Below are 18,917 nucleotides of genomic sequence, written 5' to 3'. Positions count from 1 at the left end.
AACTTACCGGCGGGGCCCGGCCCCCTGCCGAGGCGGCCGGCGCTCACAGCTGCGATGAGCTGCGCCAGGCCTCAGCCCCGCCCCGGCGCGGCCGCGCTCGTTGCCCGGTCCCACGGGGGCGGGGCGGCGGGGCGGGGGCCCGGGGGGGGGCGCGGGGCCGCTCTGTATAACCCGTCTCCCGGCAACGGAGGGCACGTCACTTCCTGGGGAGCCGCCGCGAGGCGCCGGTGAGCGCGCGGCCAGGTGGAGTGGCGCGTGCGGCGCCGGTGCCGCCCGGTCCCGCCCGGCCGGTGCTGGTGCCGGTGCTGCCCGGTCGGTGCCGGTGCTGCCCAGGCCCGCCCGGCGCGATGAGCGCGGAGCTGGACGGCGTGTCGGTGCACTCCTCCTCCTCCTCGTCGGGCTCGCTGGGCTCGGCGGCGGGGCCGGCTCCGCGGCCGCTGTCCGCCAACGTGCGGCGGCTGCACCAGGCGCTGACGGCGCTGCTGAGCGAGGCGGAGCGGGAGCGCTTCATCCTCTGCCTCAACGCCTACCACGGCCGCCGCAACGTCTGCGACCTGGTGCGCTCCCTCCGCGCCCTCCTCGACGGGCCCCGCCGCCGGCAGCTCCTGCCGCTGCTCCGGCTCGTCCTGCCGCGCTCCGACCAGCTCCTCTTCGACCAGTACACGGCCGAGGGGCCCTACCTGCTGCCGCCCGGCCGCCCCCCGGCCGCCCCCGCCCCGCCGCCGGTGGTCCCCAGCGAGCTGCGGCAGGTGACCCTCCGGCGGAGCAAGGCCCACGAGGGCCTGGGCTTCAGCATCCGCGGCGGCGCCGAGCACGGCGTCGGTATCTACGTGTCCCTGGTGGAACCGGGCTCCCTGGCCGAGCGGGAGGGGCTGCGCGTCGGCGATCAGATCCTGGGTGTCAACGGCAAGCCCCTGGACAGGGTGACCCACGCCGAGGCTGTCAAGGTAAGCCGGCTCCGGTTGCTCTGCCCCACCGGCCCGGGCTCCGCCGTATCCCTGCCCACTGTCCGCCCCGTCCTGCGGGGACGTCCCGTGTGTCCCCTCGCGCACCCCTCCCTTCCCCTGTGCTGCTGCAGGGCGCCCCGTCCAGCCGCACCGCCGCCGGTGCTGTCCGCCGCGGCCGGGGGTGCGGGAGCCCCAGTTCCCTCCCGTCTGCATCCCGCCGCGGCCGGGGGAAGGCAGGAGCCCCGGTCCACCCCGGTTCCCCCCCGTCTGCATCCCGCCGCGGGGCATGAGCCCCGGTACCCCCCGCCGCAGCCCCGGCCCCCGTGCAGCCCCTTCGCGGAGCGGCTCCGTGCCGGGGAGGTGGGGCTGGTCCGGGCGGCGTGCGGGACAGCGCGGAGCCGAGCCCGAGAGTTTGCGCTGGCAGCGCCGGTGCCTGGGGCCAGCACGGGCAGGGACTCGCTGCCGGGGGCCAGCCTGGCATCGTCTGCAGCCCTTGACGCGGCGAGTTCGCCCGGCAGGACCAAGCGGTACTTTTTTATATTTTAATCGCAACGTCTGTGGAACGTAGCGATGCTGCTTGTGGCTGCCTTTCGCTCTGGCAGGCTGCTGGAAGTTGGGAATCTGCTCGAGCCGGGTTTTCAGGCATGTGCTCGAACTGCTGTAGTGTGTTTTCTTCTCCCCAAGGCAGAGAAGCTGAGGCATGGAGAAGCAGAACAACCCCCCCGGGACTGCCCAGTGCTGAAAGCAGGAGTAGATCTCGGATCCTGACTGTCAGGGGAAAAGGGGAGCAGTTTAACAACTGAAGTGCCCCCGGCTCTTCCCGCAGCACGGCGGTTCCCCTATGCCCCGGAGACCTGTTGTAGTACATAGCGGCTGTGGTGCTATCGATAAAAGCCTTCACGTAAGGCTGGGGGGGGGGGCGGGGCTCCATAAACTGTGGGATTTTCACCTGAAGCTCAGTGTTTTGAGGCAAAATCCGTGTCCGAGTGACCCGGACCATTCACAGAGATGATCTGGTGGCTGGCGGGCTCAGCTCAGCACAGCAGTGCTCAGCACAAACCTATTGAATGGAGAATCGGCTTTTAGGACAGCAATTAGGCAGCGCACAGAGAGCTGGGGTCTGGGCTGGCAAGACTGTTTTCCAGCTGTTTGTGCTTTAATTCTAACATAATAAGCTAAAGCGCTTCTGTTCGCAGCCCGCTTCATGTGGCGCGCTCCTCCAACAGTGCATTAATCTTGCACGGCTTTGAACAGCATCTTCACAGCAAACCTGCCTGCGCCCTGCACCAGCTTTAAATCTGTGCCCCAGGCAAGGGCACATCTTCCAGGCTGGAACTGAGCCCCTGGTAATCTCGAGACAGGAGAAAAGATTTATAGGAATTATTTTTGGTGTTGTTCCTAACGATAGGACTACGGTGTAAGCTTTCGGAAGTTAGTCTGCAATTCTGTGCCCTGAAGACTGAAAAAAAAATAAAAAAAATCTCCTGTGTTTTGGCTGTGGTGCTGGGATGGGTAGGAACCAGGTGTAAGGAATGCTCTGGCCTGTTAAATGACTTAATCTCTAATTCAACCCGCTCTGCTGGGGAATTCGCTTTCAGTTTGTTCTCTAATATAACATATGTGAGGCCTTGTAGACACTATTAATATTGAGTGAAACTAAGTGCTTCCTGCATAGAGCTAATTCCTGCAGGATGCAGTTTGCCAAGGGGTTGCTCTGTGCTGAGAGCTGTATTTTGTTAATGTGATCCTGATAGGAAAAAAGCTTAGAAATTGTCTGCTCATGAGCTGAACTTCTTTAAACAACGGTTTCATCACTTGCCCGGTTGGGCTGGTGTCTTCCAGAGCTCCTGCGCTCTTGTTGCATCTAGGCAGGCTTTATGACCCACGTAGCAGTGGTAAAAACACCTCCCTTCAGAAGAGTCACAGAGTGATTTACAGTGCAGCTCTAATAGTTCCTTTGGAGATTTTCAAATTAGGCAAGTGCTAATTTGTCCTCGCATGCTGTATCTGGGAGGGGAGGGAAATGAGGAGTAGATGGTGTTCAGTGATGCTAAAGGGCACTTTTTGGATAATTTCCCAGGGGTTAAGGTACAAATACCTCAGCCTACTGTTCTGGACGCTGTGCAGGGTCAGAGCTGCAGGGACAAGAGGTGGTGATGTACAGGGTGGCTTGGCCCCGTGTTCGCTGCTTGTTCTTGATGTGTTAACAGCTCCACAAAGGCCTGGGCTGTGTTCTGGTCTCCTCGAGCAGAGCAAACCTCACTGTGTCCTGACGTCCTCATGGATGTCTGTGGGTCTGCTCTGTAGCAGATTAATGAAGAGAGAAATGTTGGATTAACAGCCTTGTACCAGAGCTGGGTTTGGTCCTGGAATTTATGCGTACACTTACTCAGGATCAAATACAGAGAGGGCAGAAAGGTGAGCCGAGAGAGGCTTGCTTAACACAAAACCATGGCTCTGTAGCTCGATCTCCCACACACTGTCTCTGCCTGCTTTAGACGAGTAGACGCGGTGAACTCTCTCCCCGTCAGAAGCTGTCTGATCAAAGCACAGCTCCTGTTTCTGCGTGAGGAGCGATGGCGCGGCTCTCCATCTGAGGAGGAGCACGTTCCTGTGCTGGGCTTCCATCTTGACTGTCCTGCAGCAAGAAACTGTCTGTCTAGGACAGTGTTGTTATTCGTAATATGCAGAACGTGTTGTGCGAGAAGTTGTCACAGCTTGTTCTTGGGGGCATAAGATGATTGCAGAGGTTGGGAAGGCTGTTTCACCGCTGGCCTGGCCTGCTCCCGGGTGCTTCGCTTTCTCCGGGGTGAGCATGACAAACTTACTGAACCAGAAATCAACTTTCTGTCTGTCAGGGTGCTCCGAGATGCCCAGCTGTGAATACCGGCAGAGAGGCAGCTGTTCAGATGGAGCAGTGAAGAAATACGGAGCCTTAACTCATTTGTACAGCCTTGTAAGAGCATTCACACAGTAGTTACTGTGCGATAGCTCGGTTGCCGCCTTTTTGTGCATGCCTGGCCGTACCCCAGCTGGTTCCAGCGCTCCTCTCTGGGAGGAGAGGGGCACTGACTGTGGGGTAGGAGCAATTTCTGCCTTCTGTATTTTCAGCAGAGCTGTGATGTACCAAAAGTGGAATCAGGTCACCAGATGAAAACTGTCACAACACTGGGCAAAGACAACAAATGTAACGAGCTGGGTATTGTCCTAGCTGAAAACTGCCTGGTGTGCCGTGACCAGTTCTGTGGGGTTTGTAGATATTTTAGTGTAAACTGGATAAAAGTAGAATTCTGACTTAAATGACAGGATTACCTAAGCACTCCAAATCAATTCACTTAATGACCAGCTTCTTAACCTTTATGGGAGTAGCAGAGTTTTATGCCTTGTCTGCTTCGTGCTCGCTGTTTCATCCAAATCAAAATTAAATGACTCCATTACAATTATAGCTCTATCATTCCAGCATTCAAGAGTGCACTTTAGCAACAGATCACTGTAATTTGAATTATGGTGTAAGTGAAGAAGCTTGTATTGTCTGCCATATTTTTAGAGCTTACTTGGCTTTCATCAGCCTTGCTATATAGTATACAGTTGATATTGTAGCAGTCATGCTGAAAGTTTATATTGACAAGCTGTAATATTTTGTCCAGAGTAGTTAAAATTGAGGTGCTTGCGGGTTTAGACCATGAAAATGTTACACAGGGAGGTATTTCTCATCTACTCCGGGGTCTGCATTAAACTCACACCTGCTTTCTCCCTCACCCCTTACTTTTGTGTCTCTGCAGTAGGTTTTTGTGCCCTTTAAATCATTTAGGGAAGAAGGGGACAAGAGAAAGTGTAGTGCATCACAGCTATGATGGATCATTCCTGATTGAGGATTTGGCTCAGTGAGCTACACCAGCCTCAAAATTGCTGCATTGACTCCACCATTTGCCATGCTGCGTCTTTCTGTTTGTGCTGACAGCTGGGCAAATCCCAATGAGCTTGGTCAAAATCACCAAAACTAGACTAATTTGTATGCAATGGTCTTAGGGAGCGTGATTCTTCTGTCTTGGCATAAATCTGTGGTAGCTTTGCTAAAGTCAGTGGACTTGCATCGAAGGAGCTGGGGTGGTTTGACTTCACCGTCTTGGGCTCTTTGGAGAGAAGCGGCGGGTTTTGCTGTAGGCGTGGTGGGGCTGGGGGTGGGGGTGTGATGAGGCAGATCTGTTGCTGACAAGGCAGGGGTCTTTGGCAGGCAGCGCGGTGCTCCGCCGGCTCGCTGGCTGGTGGGTTGCTCCCTGCTGCAGCCCTGCCAGGGAGGCATCGCCAGCGGCCGGGGTCGCATTGCTGGCTGCCTGCTGGGGCAGAGGTTTTCACTCCTTCCAAACCAGCTTTTCCATCTCCTGCTCTGACCGTGTCAAGCAGGCATTGAAAAATAATTAAAAGGGGATTACAATTCTTTGTATGTTCTATTAATTTGGACTTCCGTGATGGCAAACAAGGTGATCTCTTCAGAGACTGTAATATTTCGTGCGAGGTGGAAAGGGCTCCAGCTGCTTGTGCTCTTGCTAAAAGACCGCTGAGAAATGACAGGAGAAATGTGCAGCCCTGAGCCTTGGAAGCATATCTAGAGCAATTTCACTTTCCCGTCAGCTTACAAGAAAGCAAATCTCATTTCATTGTTTCTTGTGATGCCCAATTAATTGATTATCATTATCTGAGACTGCTTATTTGCTGTAGTCAGTAGTCACTACCGTACTGTAGAGTCATAACAGCTAGTAGGAATGACTGCAGCTTGGTTTCTTTGGTTGTTTTTTAACCCTTCCCAGTATTTGGAGTAGTGGGCCATCACACACAGTCATGGCTGGGATGAATGAGGAGTGAAAGCAGTGCACCAACCCCCTGATTCTGTAAAGGTATCAGACTTGTTCCTTTAAATGCCTGCTTGCTTATCTCAGCGTGTCTATATTTTTAGAAGTCATTGACTGATCCAGAGGCTAGAAACCTTTCCACTTCCCAAGGGATCTCAGGTAGCTGGAGCATGGAAAACAAGGATGTGACTAGCATCTGCCCCAACAGTAAAGTAGTAATGTATTCCTTGATGTCTGGGTCTGCTTAGAAACAAACAAACACCCAAACCCAAGAACTGCACACAAAAAAGCACCTACAGCTTAAAACACAGGTGTTGTGCAGTGCCACAGGCTTCTGCTCTGCTTTCCTGTCCTGCAAACAGTTTCCATTTTAACTTCTGTAGCGAGCTGAGCTCAGAGGGAGAGGGTAGAAAGTATATAGTCACCAGGATCTCCCTTGAGGAAAAAGGGGAAGGGAAAAAGGTCCTCCTTGTATTTGGAGGCATGTATGTTTTAAATTAGTTTTAATGCTTCTTAAAGGGAAGGGCCCATGGTAGTGGCAGAGCGTAGATCTGGCAAGTGATGGTCTTGGTTTCACAGGCAGATCTGGTGATGGGTGACACGGCAGACTGGAGCACCAGACCTCACCTGGTGCGGAGGGCCTGGCTGGGGGCTGAGGGGCGATGCTCCCTTGTGCCCGTGAGCTAATCGGAGCTGGTCAAATTAATGTAGTGTGTAACTTGGAGTGGGGTGAACTTGCACATTGGGAGGGGATCTGTGGGAATGCACTGGAGTTAAGAGCAGGTTACATGTGCTGCTCTGCCACTGACTTCTCTTAGTGGGCAAGTTACTTAGTCATCTGTTTCCCTTCATTACACCAGCAAATCAAAATCGGCCCTAATGAAATCAAATGGCATTATACTGATGTGAAAGATTAGAATGAGGTCCTTAATCTCTCCTCTCCTCATAATGCAAGGATCATAATACTTGGCTTCGGTATTGGCTCGTTCATCAGCATTAGTATTGTTAGGGCATCCTTGAGTTCTTTGCACATTAATGTTATTTAGTGGGCTTCTTGTAAATAAACAGTTTTGTCTCAATAGAAAAATTGTTAAGGTAACCCAAAGGATAAAAGCCTTTTTCATTCCAGTGTCCATTAGAAGAAAACAAAAGCATTAGTGTGCAGCATAACTGATGGATTAAAAAGTCTTTTACTCAGTTTCTCTGCCCTCGGGGAAGACAATGGATTTTCTTGACACCTTCCTCAATGGCACATCTGCTCAGAGAATTATTCAGCTCTAAATCCCCTCACCTAAACCCACAATGCATCTGCTAAAATGATTTGGCTTGGCTTCTTTTGACTGGGTGCTCTGAAAATTCTCCCTGTCACAGACCACCAAGTGCTTAGCAAATACAGGTGAAGCCGGGGCCTGGAGCCGGCAGCCTGGAGGAGCTCTGTTCCTGCTGGCTTCTTGTTGCTGGACTCAGAAACTGCATCTGAGCCTCCTGGGGTGGGATGTGCTGGCAGGGGAAGGCTGGAAGGGCCACTGCTCTGTGCAGGCACTGCCGGGGTATCCTTGGTGCTTAGTCAAGCATCTTCCTCGTTTCACCCCATTGATCCTTTTGGAGTTAGTTTTTCTACCAACTAACCCTGTCTAGACAATATGGTCTTGCTGGTGGTTCTCATGCCGGTTTTCAGCATTGTTTGGGGTGGAGTGGAGAAATAAGGCAAGAGGAAGCGTGGGGGATTGCTTTGATCTAGATTCCCCTCGTGCCCCCCACACCCCAGAAAGCACCTGAACAGCTTTCCAGGCTTGCACTGAAATAAAGGTATGTGGAGTTTTCTGCTGCTCTTAAAATTGTCCTGGACTTGCCTGAGGGATACACTGGGCAGTGACCAGCTTTGAGGGGGTGGGAGGTTACAGAGCTGCTGCCTTGGAGCGGGGCTGGGGGTGTCAGCCCTCGGAGGGGTTAGAGCCCTGGGGCTAAGATTTCATCTGACCTTTCCAGGTGAAAGGGACATGGGCATCCTGATGCCTGGGGGCTAAATGTGTGCAATCACCATAATTATGCATCCATTTGCATTTATTTGCATAATGCCACTACTTGAAAGCCAAACTGCTGTCACCTTTGCCTTGGGATAGGGGGAGATGTTGGGCTGTGCCTCCTGCAATTCCCATTTGTCTTTATGATGGGGTGGGGGGATGACACATTTCACACCCTGTGTCCCCTATGCTGTGTTACCCACTGCTTTCCTCTCTGGTTCCTCTCACCCAGCACTCCATCTGGAGTGCCTCCGCTTTCCTTCATCCCTCCTTCTATCTCGTTCTCTCTCCACCTACCTCTGTGTCACCTTCTTGTTGTACCAGTTCCCTTCGTTCCTGCCTGCCCTGGCTGCACCTTCCCCACGCAGGGACGAGCGTTTGCCTCCCGGCTCCTCTGCACAGAAGCCCTTCCCTGGTCTTTGCCGGGCAAGATGGGGAGGGGAGATGCTTGATCCAAACCCTCTTCTTTACAGCTACAGATTGCCATCTGGGGCAGGGGAAAGTCTCTCCCCATGCGTTTATATGGCACCTGGCAAACTTGGTCTAAGGCGTGCAGTGGGAACTGGGATAGTCTTGTATTTGTCCTGCCTGCAGAGCGTCCCTGGAGCAAGCCTTGGGGGTGGGCAGGCAGGTAGTGCCTCTGCCTGCTGTCTTCTGCTCAGTCCTTTCTGCTGGCAGAGGAGCCGCTTGGCTTATATGGCTCAATCCATCCCCCTGTAAAATGTCTCACAGGCCTGCCCGTGCAGCCCCCTCCACTCCATAGCAGACACGGGGGGCCTCATCGTTCCCACTGGCACTGAGATGGTTTTGCTCAGTCTAGCTGAGCCCACAAGCTTAAAACTACCTGGGTCCAGCAGGAGCACCCCAGGATAGCGCAGGAAATGGTGATTAGACAAACTTCTGCGAATTGTTCCCTCCATGGTGCTCTAATGGTACAGCATGCTGTAAAAGCTCCCTCTGCCTCCCTCCTGTGGTATCTCTGCATTTCTTTCCCTTTTTGCAGCTTCCCCCCCCCCGCCCCCCCCCCCCCTCAGTTCCGTACCTTACTTTTTTGGAACTTGGTGCAAAATTGCGTGGTGCTTCGATGATTGATAACCTCCACACTGACCTTTGCCGCTCGCAAATGGAGCAAGTGCTCGGATGCCCATTATCTGAGCAGCCCAAGAAGCCAAACAGCTCTGGTGAGTCTATTATCGCCAGAAGAAAGCAGCTGGCGTCTGTAGCAAGGGGGAGGATGGCTCATAGTTAATGCTTCTTGTATCAAACTGTGATCTACCCACTAACGGAATGAATTGGAATAGATTGCTCATTTCATTAGCGGTGAAGGTAAGTGAGTGGGTTGTATCCATATAAGATGCATATTTTATTCAGACCACCAGAAGAATACTGGTGATTAATCGCCATTGATTTGACATCTGTGTGTTCCTACTGGGAGAATTTTTGAAGGCCTTACGCAGCCTTCAACCTTTCGGTGCCCTCGAGAAGTAAAAATAACAAGGGTCAAATTCAGAAGGGGAGAGAGGAAAGCTGTCGGTGGTGTAAGACCTGCTGGGCAAGAATGGCCTGGCACAGGTGGGTTTCAGGGACAGTGGCAGCTGTCAGTCTTGATCTTAGGAAAGAACATGCTGTGTGGTGTGTTGGTTTGGGTTTTGTGTTTAGTTTTATTTAAAAAGCTAATAACTGTGGGTACGCGAGATGTGTGTTTCCTTTTCTATTTTAAGCTATCTACTTCACTCTCAAAGGACTTGATAGATAATGAAATAGTGTTGTGAGGGGATCGATGGCCTTATGGAATCAATCTTCCCTTTTCTGGCACTTGCTTCTTCTAATAACATTTCTAGGCAATTGGTGACTGTTTCCCTGCTAAATGTTTTGGCACAGATCCACAGATTAAACTACATTATTTTCTTAAGCTTGTCTTCTAGCAAGTGTGCTTGCACACTGTGGTGCCAGTGTTAAACCTTTCATGCCCCAGTCTTCAAACATGTTCTAGATGGGGCAAAGCCAAATTTTATCTGAGTCTGGAGTGAAACACAGCAGCACTGAACAACAAGTCCCTGAAATGTCTTGAGAAGGGAAATGGAGAGGCAGTCTGCACCGTCTGATGCTGCAGAGGGGATTAGGGAGGTGGAATTATTGTATTTAATGGTCCAATGCAAATGGGTTAGGTTCAGCGTGCCCATCAAATAACATGCTTTCCCAAAGAGCTTGCAGGATGAATTATGCTGTTGCTTTTGTGGTGGCATCTCTGCAGTCACCAGACGCAAGATAACCTGCGTGTCTCTGAGGAAGAAGTTCTCTCTTGCAATATTCCCATCCAGAGCCTATCCTTTCTCTCCGTGGGCCACATGTTTTTTAAGTTAGATGAAAACTCTGGCCTGAAAAGCTTTTCCCTTTGTCCCAGGGAGCTGGGGTGACATGCTTCATGGGAAGTGTCTTTTTTTATGTGGGCAGGTGCTGGCCCTCTCACTTGCCGTTGTTGCTTTATAAGTAAGGCTGACAGCAAAATAGAGGTCAGTGCCACAGTGCCAGCATTCTGGCACGAGCCCACCTCGCTGGGATCGGGGAAGGGCAAAGTGCTAAATGTTGGAGCAGTAGCCAGGCTGCCAGGCACAGGGACCAGCAGCCTGAAAGCTCACACAAGGGAGGGGGGTTCAGTGGTGGAAACAGTCAGAACCCCCCCTCCACCAAGGGGCCGGTGCAGCTGGCCAAAATCCTGTGCTCAGATGGGTGTTGGGACTCCCTGCAAACACATTCCAGGAGGCCAGGGTGGATGCACAGTGCAGAGAAGCCAAGGAGCTACTGGGGAGGGTCCAGCAGAGGATGATGAGGGAGTGGAGCATCTCCCTTAAGGGGAAAGGCTGAGAGCACTGCGCCTGCTTAGCCCAGAGAAGAGAAGGCTGAGGAGGGGGGATCTTATCAATGCACACAAATATCTCAAGGGCGAGTGTCAGCAGGACAGGGCCAGGCTCTTTGCAGCGGTGCCCAGTGACAGGACAAGGGGCAACGGGCACAAACTGAAGTGCAAGAAGTTCCAACTGACTGTGAGGAAACACCTCTTTACTGTGAGGGTGACGGAGCACTGGTGCAGGCTGTCCAGAGAGGCTGTGGAGTCTCTTCTGGAGACATTCAAACCCCACCTGGATGTGACTGTGCAACCTGCTGGAGGAGAGCCTGCTTCAGCAGGGGGTTGGACTGGGTGGTCTCCAGAGGTCCCTTCCAACCCCGACCATTCTGTGGCAGGGCTGGAAAACAATTCCTCCTGGTTGCTTGATATTCAGGGAGATCAGCTGGAAAATGGTTCCTGCTCTCTGCTGTAGATATGGTCCCTGCTGGCCAAAATGCCTGTGCGACAGCAGGGAAAGACTTATTGAAGAAGCTGCCTGTGTGGTCCCTGGTCTGTCAGCAATTGGCACCTCTGATCCGCAGGTGGGCAGTTAGCCCCTTTTCACCAGCCCTGAGTGTGGCGGGGTGACCCTAGCTAGATGCCAGGAGACCACCAAAGCTGCTCTGTCACTCCCCTCCTCAGCTGGGCAGGGGAGGGAAAATAATAGTGAAAGACTCATGGGTCGAGATATGGACCCACCTGCCTGCTCCTGCCCTGCCCTGCGTGTCTGCAGGGCTGCTGCCCTCACATGTTGTCACTCCTCTCTCCAGCTGCAATTGCTGTCACGCAGCAACTTTTTCTCCTTAAATACGTTATCCCTGAGGTGCTACCACTGTCGCTGATGGGCTCAGCCTTGGCCAACAGTGGATCCGTCCTGGAGCTGGCTGGCATGGGCTCCGTTGGACACAGGGGAAGTTGCTAACAGAAGCCATCCCTGTAGCCCCCTTGCTACCAAACCCTTGCCACACAAACCAAATAAACTGAGAAATTAAATTAAAATGAAGCAGAGGAGAGAATAATCCTGCTTGCTGGGACAGCTGGGTAAAGATGAGTCTTAGGGCTGGATCTGCCCTTGGATACTGGCCTGGATCTGCCCATCCAGGACTGATTCCACCCTTGTCCTGGGTTCCCAGCTGGTTTAGCAGAGCCAGCACCAGCTACCCCTCATTGGGAGTGGGAAGTGAAGCTATGGCAATGCTCCTGGCAGTGCAGAGCTCCAGCTGGAGGCTCTATCTGGTGTCTGTCCCTCAGCACAAAGTCTGCTCAGGCTGCTGGCAGCTCCCAGGGGACACCAGGACTCCACACCGTGTCCCTGGAGAACAAGGCTCTCTGCTCTTGCTGCGGTAGGGGACAAGGTGAGCGCAGCTGGCTCTGGTGAGCAGCAGGGGCTGTTGTGCTCCCTGATGCCCTGACATTGGCCACCTCCCCTCCTTGTGATGAAAGGCTTTTGGTGCTGCATCCTTGGCTTGAAAACCTTCCATCCTGCCTGAGCTGCCGAGTTGCCGGTTTGTAATGCAGTTGCCATCATCCCCTGGCGCTGGTGTATCCACATGCGGGATGCCTGCTGCCTCTCCAGCTCAGCCCATTAGCCTTTGCTCTTGCCTCCTTGAATGGCTATAAACGATTTCCATTTTTGCAACACCTCTATGCCCAAAGCGCTTTCTTTTATGAAAGGCAAGACTTCCCCCTCAATTCTCACTGTGAAGTTGTTTCCTTAGGTACTCCAGCACCCAGCTGCAGCCTGAGCTGGGAGGAGCGGTGCCATAGGAAGCCTCTGCAGCCCCCTGGCTCGCCCAGGCCTGGCCTTGCTTCCATTGTAAAGCAGGTGGTGAGATCCTGGCCCGGAGGCGGTGCGGCAGCAGGCTGCACCTCATTACCTTAGTAGCAGGCATAAACGGCCTCATTAAATCTGCTCCGTATCCCAGTGCTGCAGCAATAAAAATTGTCGGGACCAAGGTGGTATTAAGAAATTTATGGTGAATGCTTTGCTATGGTGGTTGCTTGAATTCCTCGTAGGAGCCACTATTGGGGCTGGAGCAGATGCACCAGGCTTAGTAGAGCCAGAAGAAAACCAGAGCGGGAAGGGTGGCATTTCATTCCGTGCAGGGAAATGGGTAGTAGCTCTGCTCACCTGGAGCTCAAGGCAGCTGAGAGTGATTTCTGTCTCTGTAGGTACCATGAAAGCTGCTCCTGTTTGGCTCACCTGACGCCTTGTTGTTTTGCAGCTCTGCATGCCAAGTGCTTTGTTAAAGTCTAGTTCAGTGTGTAGATGTACAAAGGTTTATAGGTCTGTGCCAGATCTTGTTCCCATGCCTGCTGCGCTTCGTTACGGAGCGTGTGCGGTGCTGTTGTCTGAAGGAAGACACTGCTTCCCTTCTCATCTCTTCCCATAGCCATGGCAGTTTCAATAGCTGGTGGCTTCCTAATGAAAAAAGACTTCCTGGAAGCTCGAACGTTTGAACATGTCTGACTTTGGTGGTCACTGGGTTGGGGAAGTGGCTTGTGTCGACTGTCCTGTGGTTTTTGACAATACTGCGGTGGCCAGAGGGAGGACACGGGTGGTGCTGAGCGAGCTTTGTGCTCCTCGACCTCCAGCTCTCCTGCTGGGCCCGTTCCTCAGACAGGAGCTGTACTTTGGCTTACTGCAGCAGGTGTGCTTCTCGTGGAAGTTGAAAGCAGGGATTCCTCAAGGTATTGGTGCTCCTGCTTGAAAAAGGATTTACCCCCTGAGCTGATACAAACCTAGGCTTACCCTACAATTAATAAAAATAATCTATTCAAATGGATGCAAGCTCACAAGTCAAAAATCTGTTTGTATAAATAGATTAGATTACAAAGAGATTCAGCTTAGAAATAAGCTTTGCTGGCTGAATTTCAGACCTGTGCTTAAGCAAAGGCTTAAATGCTTGCTCATGTAAGCGCGTGCCTGAAGACCATGTTGAATCAGGGCTATGGAAGACAGTCTTCTAGGAAAAAAATTATCTGTTACCTCTCTTAATATACATAGTGTTGCAGTGTTAAACAGCTGCTGCTCAGTGGTGCTTGTGATGGTGCGTTACACATCTGTGTCAGTATATACATGCAAGTTCTGTGTGGTTTGGGGATGCCCAAGCGCCTATAGCTCTTCTACCAGCTTGTAGCTGGGTGAAAGGGTTTGCTTGTGTCACGGCCCTTCGTTGTGTCCTGGGTTATGAAGCTGGGGAAGAGGGAGTTTAACCAGAGAGGGTGGCAGCTGCAGGGAAGCGGCATGTGATGGAGGGGCCATCTGGTGCAGGCTGTGAATCAGGGCAGGCAGGGTGGGAGCAGGCGGGGGCCGAGGTGCAGCCTCACTCAGCAAAGGCAGTGCTGGAAAGCAGGTCGGAGTTGCAGTGGGAGGCACGGAGACCCGGCCACATGCAGCGGCAGTGTCACTGAGCGGGTGTGACACCATGCTGAGAGGGGGGCTCTCACCAGCTTGCTCAGGGCTTTGTGGGGTCACCTTGGACAAGGGGGGTCCTGCCTTTCTTCTCCCCTTTCTGCTCAGCTGCTCTAGCTTGTGTTTCTGGAGGCAAGCCCCATCCCTTTGGGTGTGTTTAGCACCTGGCATGAGGGCAGGTACCTGGAATCCCCAGCTACTGAGGTCTCGGTGGGGTACCATCGGGCCATGTGGCTGGTCTCACTGTGCCTCACAGCAGTAAGGCAAGTCCTTCGTGGGTGTCACTGTCCTCCCCCACCTGTGATCATCAAAAAGGGCTCCAGAAGGTGCAGATCACCTGCCAGTGCAGTGGCTGGGCCAGCAGAGCTGTGTCCTGAAGGGCTCCCAGGTGTAGGGAATGGTGTGGATGGGGTACCGTTCGTCCTGCACTAGCTCTTCAGTAGGCATTAGCAGAGGGGATATGTTGGGGGAGAGCACTGTGCTGGGCAGGAAACTGCTTCACTCGCCGAGTGCTTAAAGAGGGCTCGGTAAATTTATAAATTTAATTTCAGGGTACCACTCTGAAATGGGCACCACAGCACCGGGGCCCATCTGTGCTCCAGGGCACAGGTCTGCTTCCTGACCCGCAGCCCCTGCACGAGCTGCCACGCAGGCAGGCTCAGGGTGACTGCAGCTCCACGGCAATCAGGTGGGGGTGGCAGGGTTTCTCACCTACCTTAGAGCTACCAGTGCAGAGTGACCCCCATGAGGCGGGGAACAGCCCCTCCCTGAAACACAGAGTGTCAGCAGCCTGCCCACTGCAGCTCAGCCTTCTGCTGGGAGAGACTGTCACCAGCAAGTCCCAACAGGCATGGCCAGCTCCTGTTCGTTCCCTCCTCTTGTGTCTCTGGTACTGAGCTGCCGGGAGCCCTGGCCCAGCCTGCTGCCTCGAGCCAGACGGCTGCTTTCCTCACCTCCCAGCTCTCTGCTGTCACCTTCATGCATAAAACATCTCCCTGTTGACTGAGATCCCATCTCCTGGTGGCCTTGTCAAAGGAGCTGCAGGGGGACGTAAAAAGTCCCTTGTAAATCTCTGGCCTCTCATCCTTGGAAACTTTACTGTGCCTCCAGAGAGCAGCTTTGCTGCTGTTGCTGCTCTTTCAGGGGCTGACATTTCGCTGAGGCAGAACGGGAGCATCCAGCGCTCTGCCCGCTGCCAGCCTTCAGCAGCCACCACTGTCCTGGGGACAGCCTGGGAGCGCTCTGCCTGGTGTCTGTCCCTCCTGTGTGGGAGAAAACCCGGAGGGTTACGTTCTGTTCCCCTGCCAGGACAGGCTCTCTGAGGAAGGGGAGAAGCAGGATCCCTGTGTCAGTCCCAAAGAGACCTGCTGGGGAATGGGGTGGCAGTGAATGTGGTGTGAAAGGGGAGGGAGCAGCTTGGCGGGGGCCCTGTGCACACTCCTGACCTGGCCCCAGCTCTGAGGTTTTTTTCTTTGCTCCTTCCTTAGATTACAGTGACATTCAGCAGCTGGCTTTGAGGCATTGTATGAATGTCTACGGGGAGGAATGGCAGGATCGGTGCAGACGGAGAGCCTGCTCTTTCATTTAGAGGGGGCGAAGGGTGGGAGTGCGAGTGTCTGTTAGGATCACTCACGTGGCATTTCTGTGGCAGAGGGAGGACAGTAACCCTGTACAGTTGGGCAAATCACTGAATAGCCTCATCATTTGCTTGTGCTCGATGAGGGGTTGCAGCTTCATTCAGAGAAGAGATTTTGCTCATGGGACTGTCCATGCTGTTTGCTGTCCCAGTACTGAGGTAAGTAAGTGACGTTATGCAGGCTTAAAAGAGGTTTTCTTAGAGATGCCTCTAGTTTGAATGCAGAGTGTTTCAGGGAGGGGCTGTTCCCCGCCTCATGGGGGTCACTCTGCACTGGTAGCTCTAAGGTAGGTGAGAAACCCTGCCACCCCCACCTGATTGCCGTGGAGCTGCAGTCACCCTGAGCCTGCCTGCGTGGCAGCTCGTGCAGGGGCTGCGGGTCAGGAAGCAGACCTGTGCCCTGGAGCACAGATGGGCCCCGGTGCTGTGGTGCCCATTTCAGAGCGGTACCCTGGGGTGGACAGCAGGCTCAGAAGTAGCTTCACTGTCCCGATGAGATCTGGGCTGATGCTGGCAAGACTGGAGAGCAGTGAGCACCTCTGCCTGTCCCACCAGCCGGGCTGGGCTCCGTGTGCTCGCAGGGAGAGCAGAGATCATGGCAGGCGATGTGTTTGGGGGACTGGGGGAGCTAAGGGGACAGGGGCTGGAGTTAGTAAGCAGCCCGGGATGTTGAGGTGCTCTGCAGTTGTTCTGATGAGGCTGTTGGTTTTGCAATCCTTGTTTAAGCTCTCCAGGCACGTGATGACCTTGGGAGCGTGTGACAAATTTGCAGCCAAATTGCTGTATGTGATGGAGATGCTGAACTGGGAATTGGTAAGCTGGACTCTGTCTAGCTCTGGCAGGGAGGGACAGGAGTCTTGCCAGGTCAGAGCTGGGATCCAGCCAGCCCACTATTACTAATGATATTACTCTTTACTGAAGAGCTGCCCGTATTAGTTCTTCCTGGTCATGAGCTTTGCTCGGCAGCTTCTCTGCTCAGTTGGGAGAGGAGACCTTGTGGGAGCAGCTCATCAAAAACATGTATATATGGAAAAAAAACCCCAAAGCATCTCCTTTCTGAGAGAAGATCCAGAGTGTTGACATTCCTGAGGCCTCAGGAGGAGTTAGCACTTACAGATGTCCCCAGGGAGAACTCTTATATGTTAATTTTACTATAAAGCTTCTCACAGTGGAAGCTGGAGGGGTAGAGGAGTAATTGTAGGTCACCTTATCTGAGTCCCAAGGTCATCTCTGTGCATGCTGTTTTAAATATATGTGTGTATTTAATAATTATTGTGCTCATTAATTGGCTGCTTGTGCTGGGGAAGGCAGCTGGTAATGAAATGGCAGCAGAGGCTGAACTTCTGGGAGTGTTGTCAGCGTCCCCTGAAGGCATCAGGAGCTTTTCCAATGGCAGAGTTTGGGGCCGAGCTGTGGGGAGCGAGCTGTGGGGAGCGGCAGTGCTGCTCTCCTCCAGCATCAGTCCCGGTCCTGCTCTGACTCCTCTCCAAAGCTGCTGGAACTGCTCAGCCTAAGGTTCAGCCCGTACTGGGGGGTTCCTCTTGGGCATGTCACTGCCCACCTTGCCTCCCTGTACTCTGCCCCTCTCTGCTCTTTCCCTGGCTGATGGGAAGTGTGTATTTTTTCTGTCAGCAGCAGCAGCTTTGCCTTAATACCATTGCAGTTCAGGAGAGAATAGAAGAATCCCAGCTTTTTCACTAGCTTTTTATGTAACTCGGTCATACAGTTGCTAGTTGCAGAATAGCTTGAGATCTTTCAGCCTCAAGGAAGAGCAAAACGTGTGACCCTAGAGTCCTAAGACAGATTGTCCTTCCCCCTCCATAGGCATTAACTCTTTCCTCTCCTTGGCTTGTCTTCCAGGTACTGAAAGGCTGCAAGAAGCTGAACCTGTCTGTACATTCGGTGGGACGCATCCCAGGGGGCTATGTCACCAACCACATCTACACCTGGGTGGACCCGCAGGGCCGGAGCGTGTCCCCGCCGACAGGTCTGCCACACCACCAGAACAGCTCCCTCCGCAAGGACAGCGAGAAGAGGAGCCACCTCCAGCTCCTGCAAGAGGGAGATGAGAAAAAGGTGAGCAAGGGGGATGGGCTACAGCCCTGCAGGCCTGTCTGTGAGTACCTGTTACCATGTAGGTGCCAACCCTCTTCGTTCCCCTTCGGCTTTTGATTTGTGCGATGCCGGCCTCCACGGGGATAGCTTGTTCCTCCTTTAGGATGCACTGGATCCTGATTTTCTCACTCTGTCTGTAGCTTTCCCTCTGTCCTGTTCCTATGGGATGGATTGCCTTTGTTCCCATCTGACACAAATAGAACCTGAGCTGGAGAGAAGGTGTTGTCCCAGTGCTGACTGGTCTGGCAGTGAGGGTCCTGCCAGGAAGAGTGGTCAAACCAGAAGTTGCTTTGAAGACTTTTCCCAAACAGGTTGTTTTCTTGGCTGGAGGCCCGCTGCCAACATGGTCATTGAGAGGCTGACATAGATGTTATGTTCAGGAGAGCGAGTGGATTTGGAGGACTAGATCTCAGAATACATCGCTGCCCTTCTTCCTGCATTTCAGATCCTTCCTCAGGTGTTCCCGTGAAGCTTTCTTGGGTCTCTTGGCAGCATTCTCTAAGTAAAAAACCCAACAGAACGAAACCAATTTTTCTCTTCCAAAAATGCTGTAAAATAAAATGGATGATTTTCCTTTTCCATTTGGGAAGAGGCAGGCTGAGGCAGGAAGGGCCTGAACAGTGCTTGTGTAAAAAGCCCTAGCAAGTGAAAAAGGAGCTTGCAAGTGAAAAGGAATGGCTTTCTTAGCAGTACCCAGGGGAGCTGGCGGTGCCAGGCCAGCGCTGGCCACTCCAGCAGGACCTCAATCTCAACGGAAAGGAAAGCATATCAGCACATCTAATTCCCAGTGCTCTTACTGTGAGCCTGCCCTCCTTTCAAATAGGCCTTATAGTAAGTGAAGCCAGCAAAGGGTATGTTCAAGCTGCAATCTCTGATCTCGGGGTTTTTATTTTTTTTCCTCTGTCATGCTTCTCATGCCCAGGGAGATGTAGAGAGTTTTAGGTGCAGAGGAACAGAGCTCAGATGCCTTTGCAGTGAGGCACAGGCTGGAGGGACAGACTCTTCTGGCTCTCTTGGTGGTGATGGATAGGGAACCTGTTTGT

The 18,917-nt window shown here is 53.2% G+C and overlaps 1 protein-coding gene across 4 annotated transcripts in view; it reads left to right on the top strand.

The window, feature by feature from the left end:
- The first annotated feature begins 218 nt into the window (after positions 1-218).
- Positions 219-18,917, top strand: part of WHRN (whirlin) — a 55,050-nt gene continuing 36,351 nt past the window's right edge. For 3 of the 4 annotated variants that reach the window (XM_056352653.1, XM_056352651.1, XM_056352652.1), the window contains exons 1-2: positions 219-947; positions 17,620-17,835. In XM_056352653.1, coding sequence (XP_056208628.1) covers positions 348-947; positions 17,620-17,835 — 816 coding nt within the window. In that variant the 5' untranslated portion in view covers positions 219-347. Of the gene's footprint in view, positions 948-15,785; positions 15,919-17,619; positions 17,836-18,917 lie in introns of those variants that run through there. The other variant, XM_056352654.1, reaches the window with a different exon arrangement.

This window comes from Falco biarmicus, chromosome 9, assembly GCF_023638135.1.
Source record: "Falco biarmicus isolate bFalBia1 chromosome 9, bFalBia1.pri, whole genome shotgun sequence".
NCBI classification, from domain to species: Eukaryota; Metazoa; Chordata; class Aves; order Falconiformes; family Falconidae; genus Falco; species Falco biarmicus.
The sequence above is the reverse complement of the archived record's forward strand: the minus strand, read 5'-3'. Positions and strand labels throughout refer to the sequence as shown.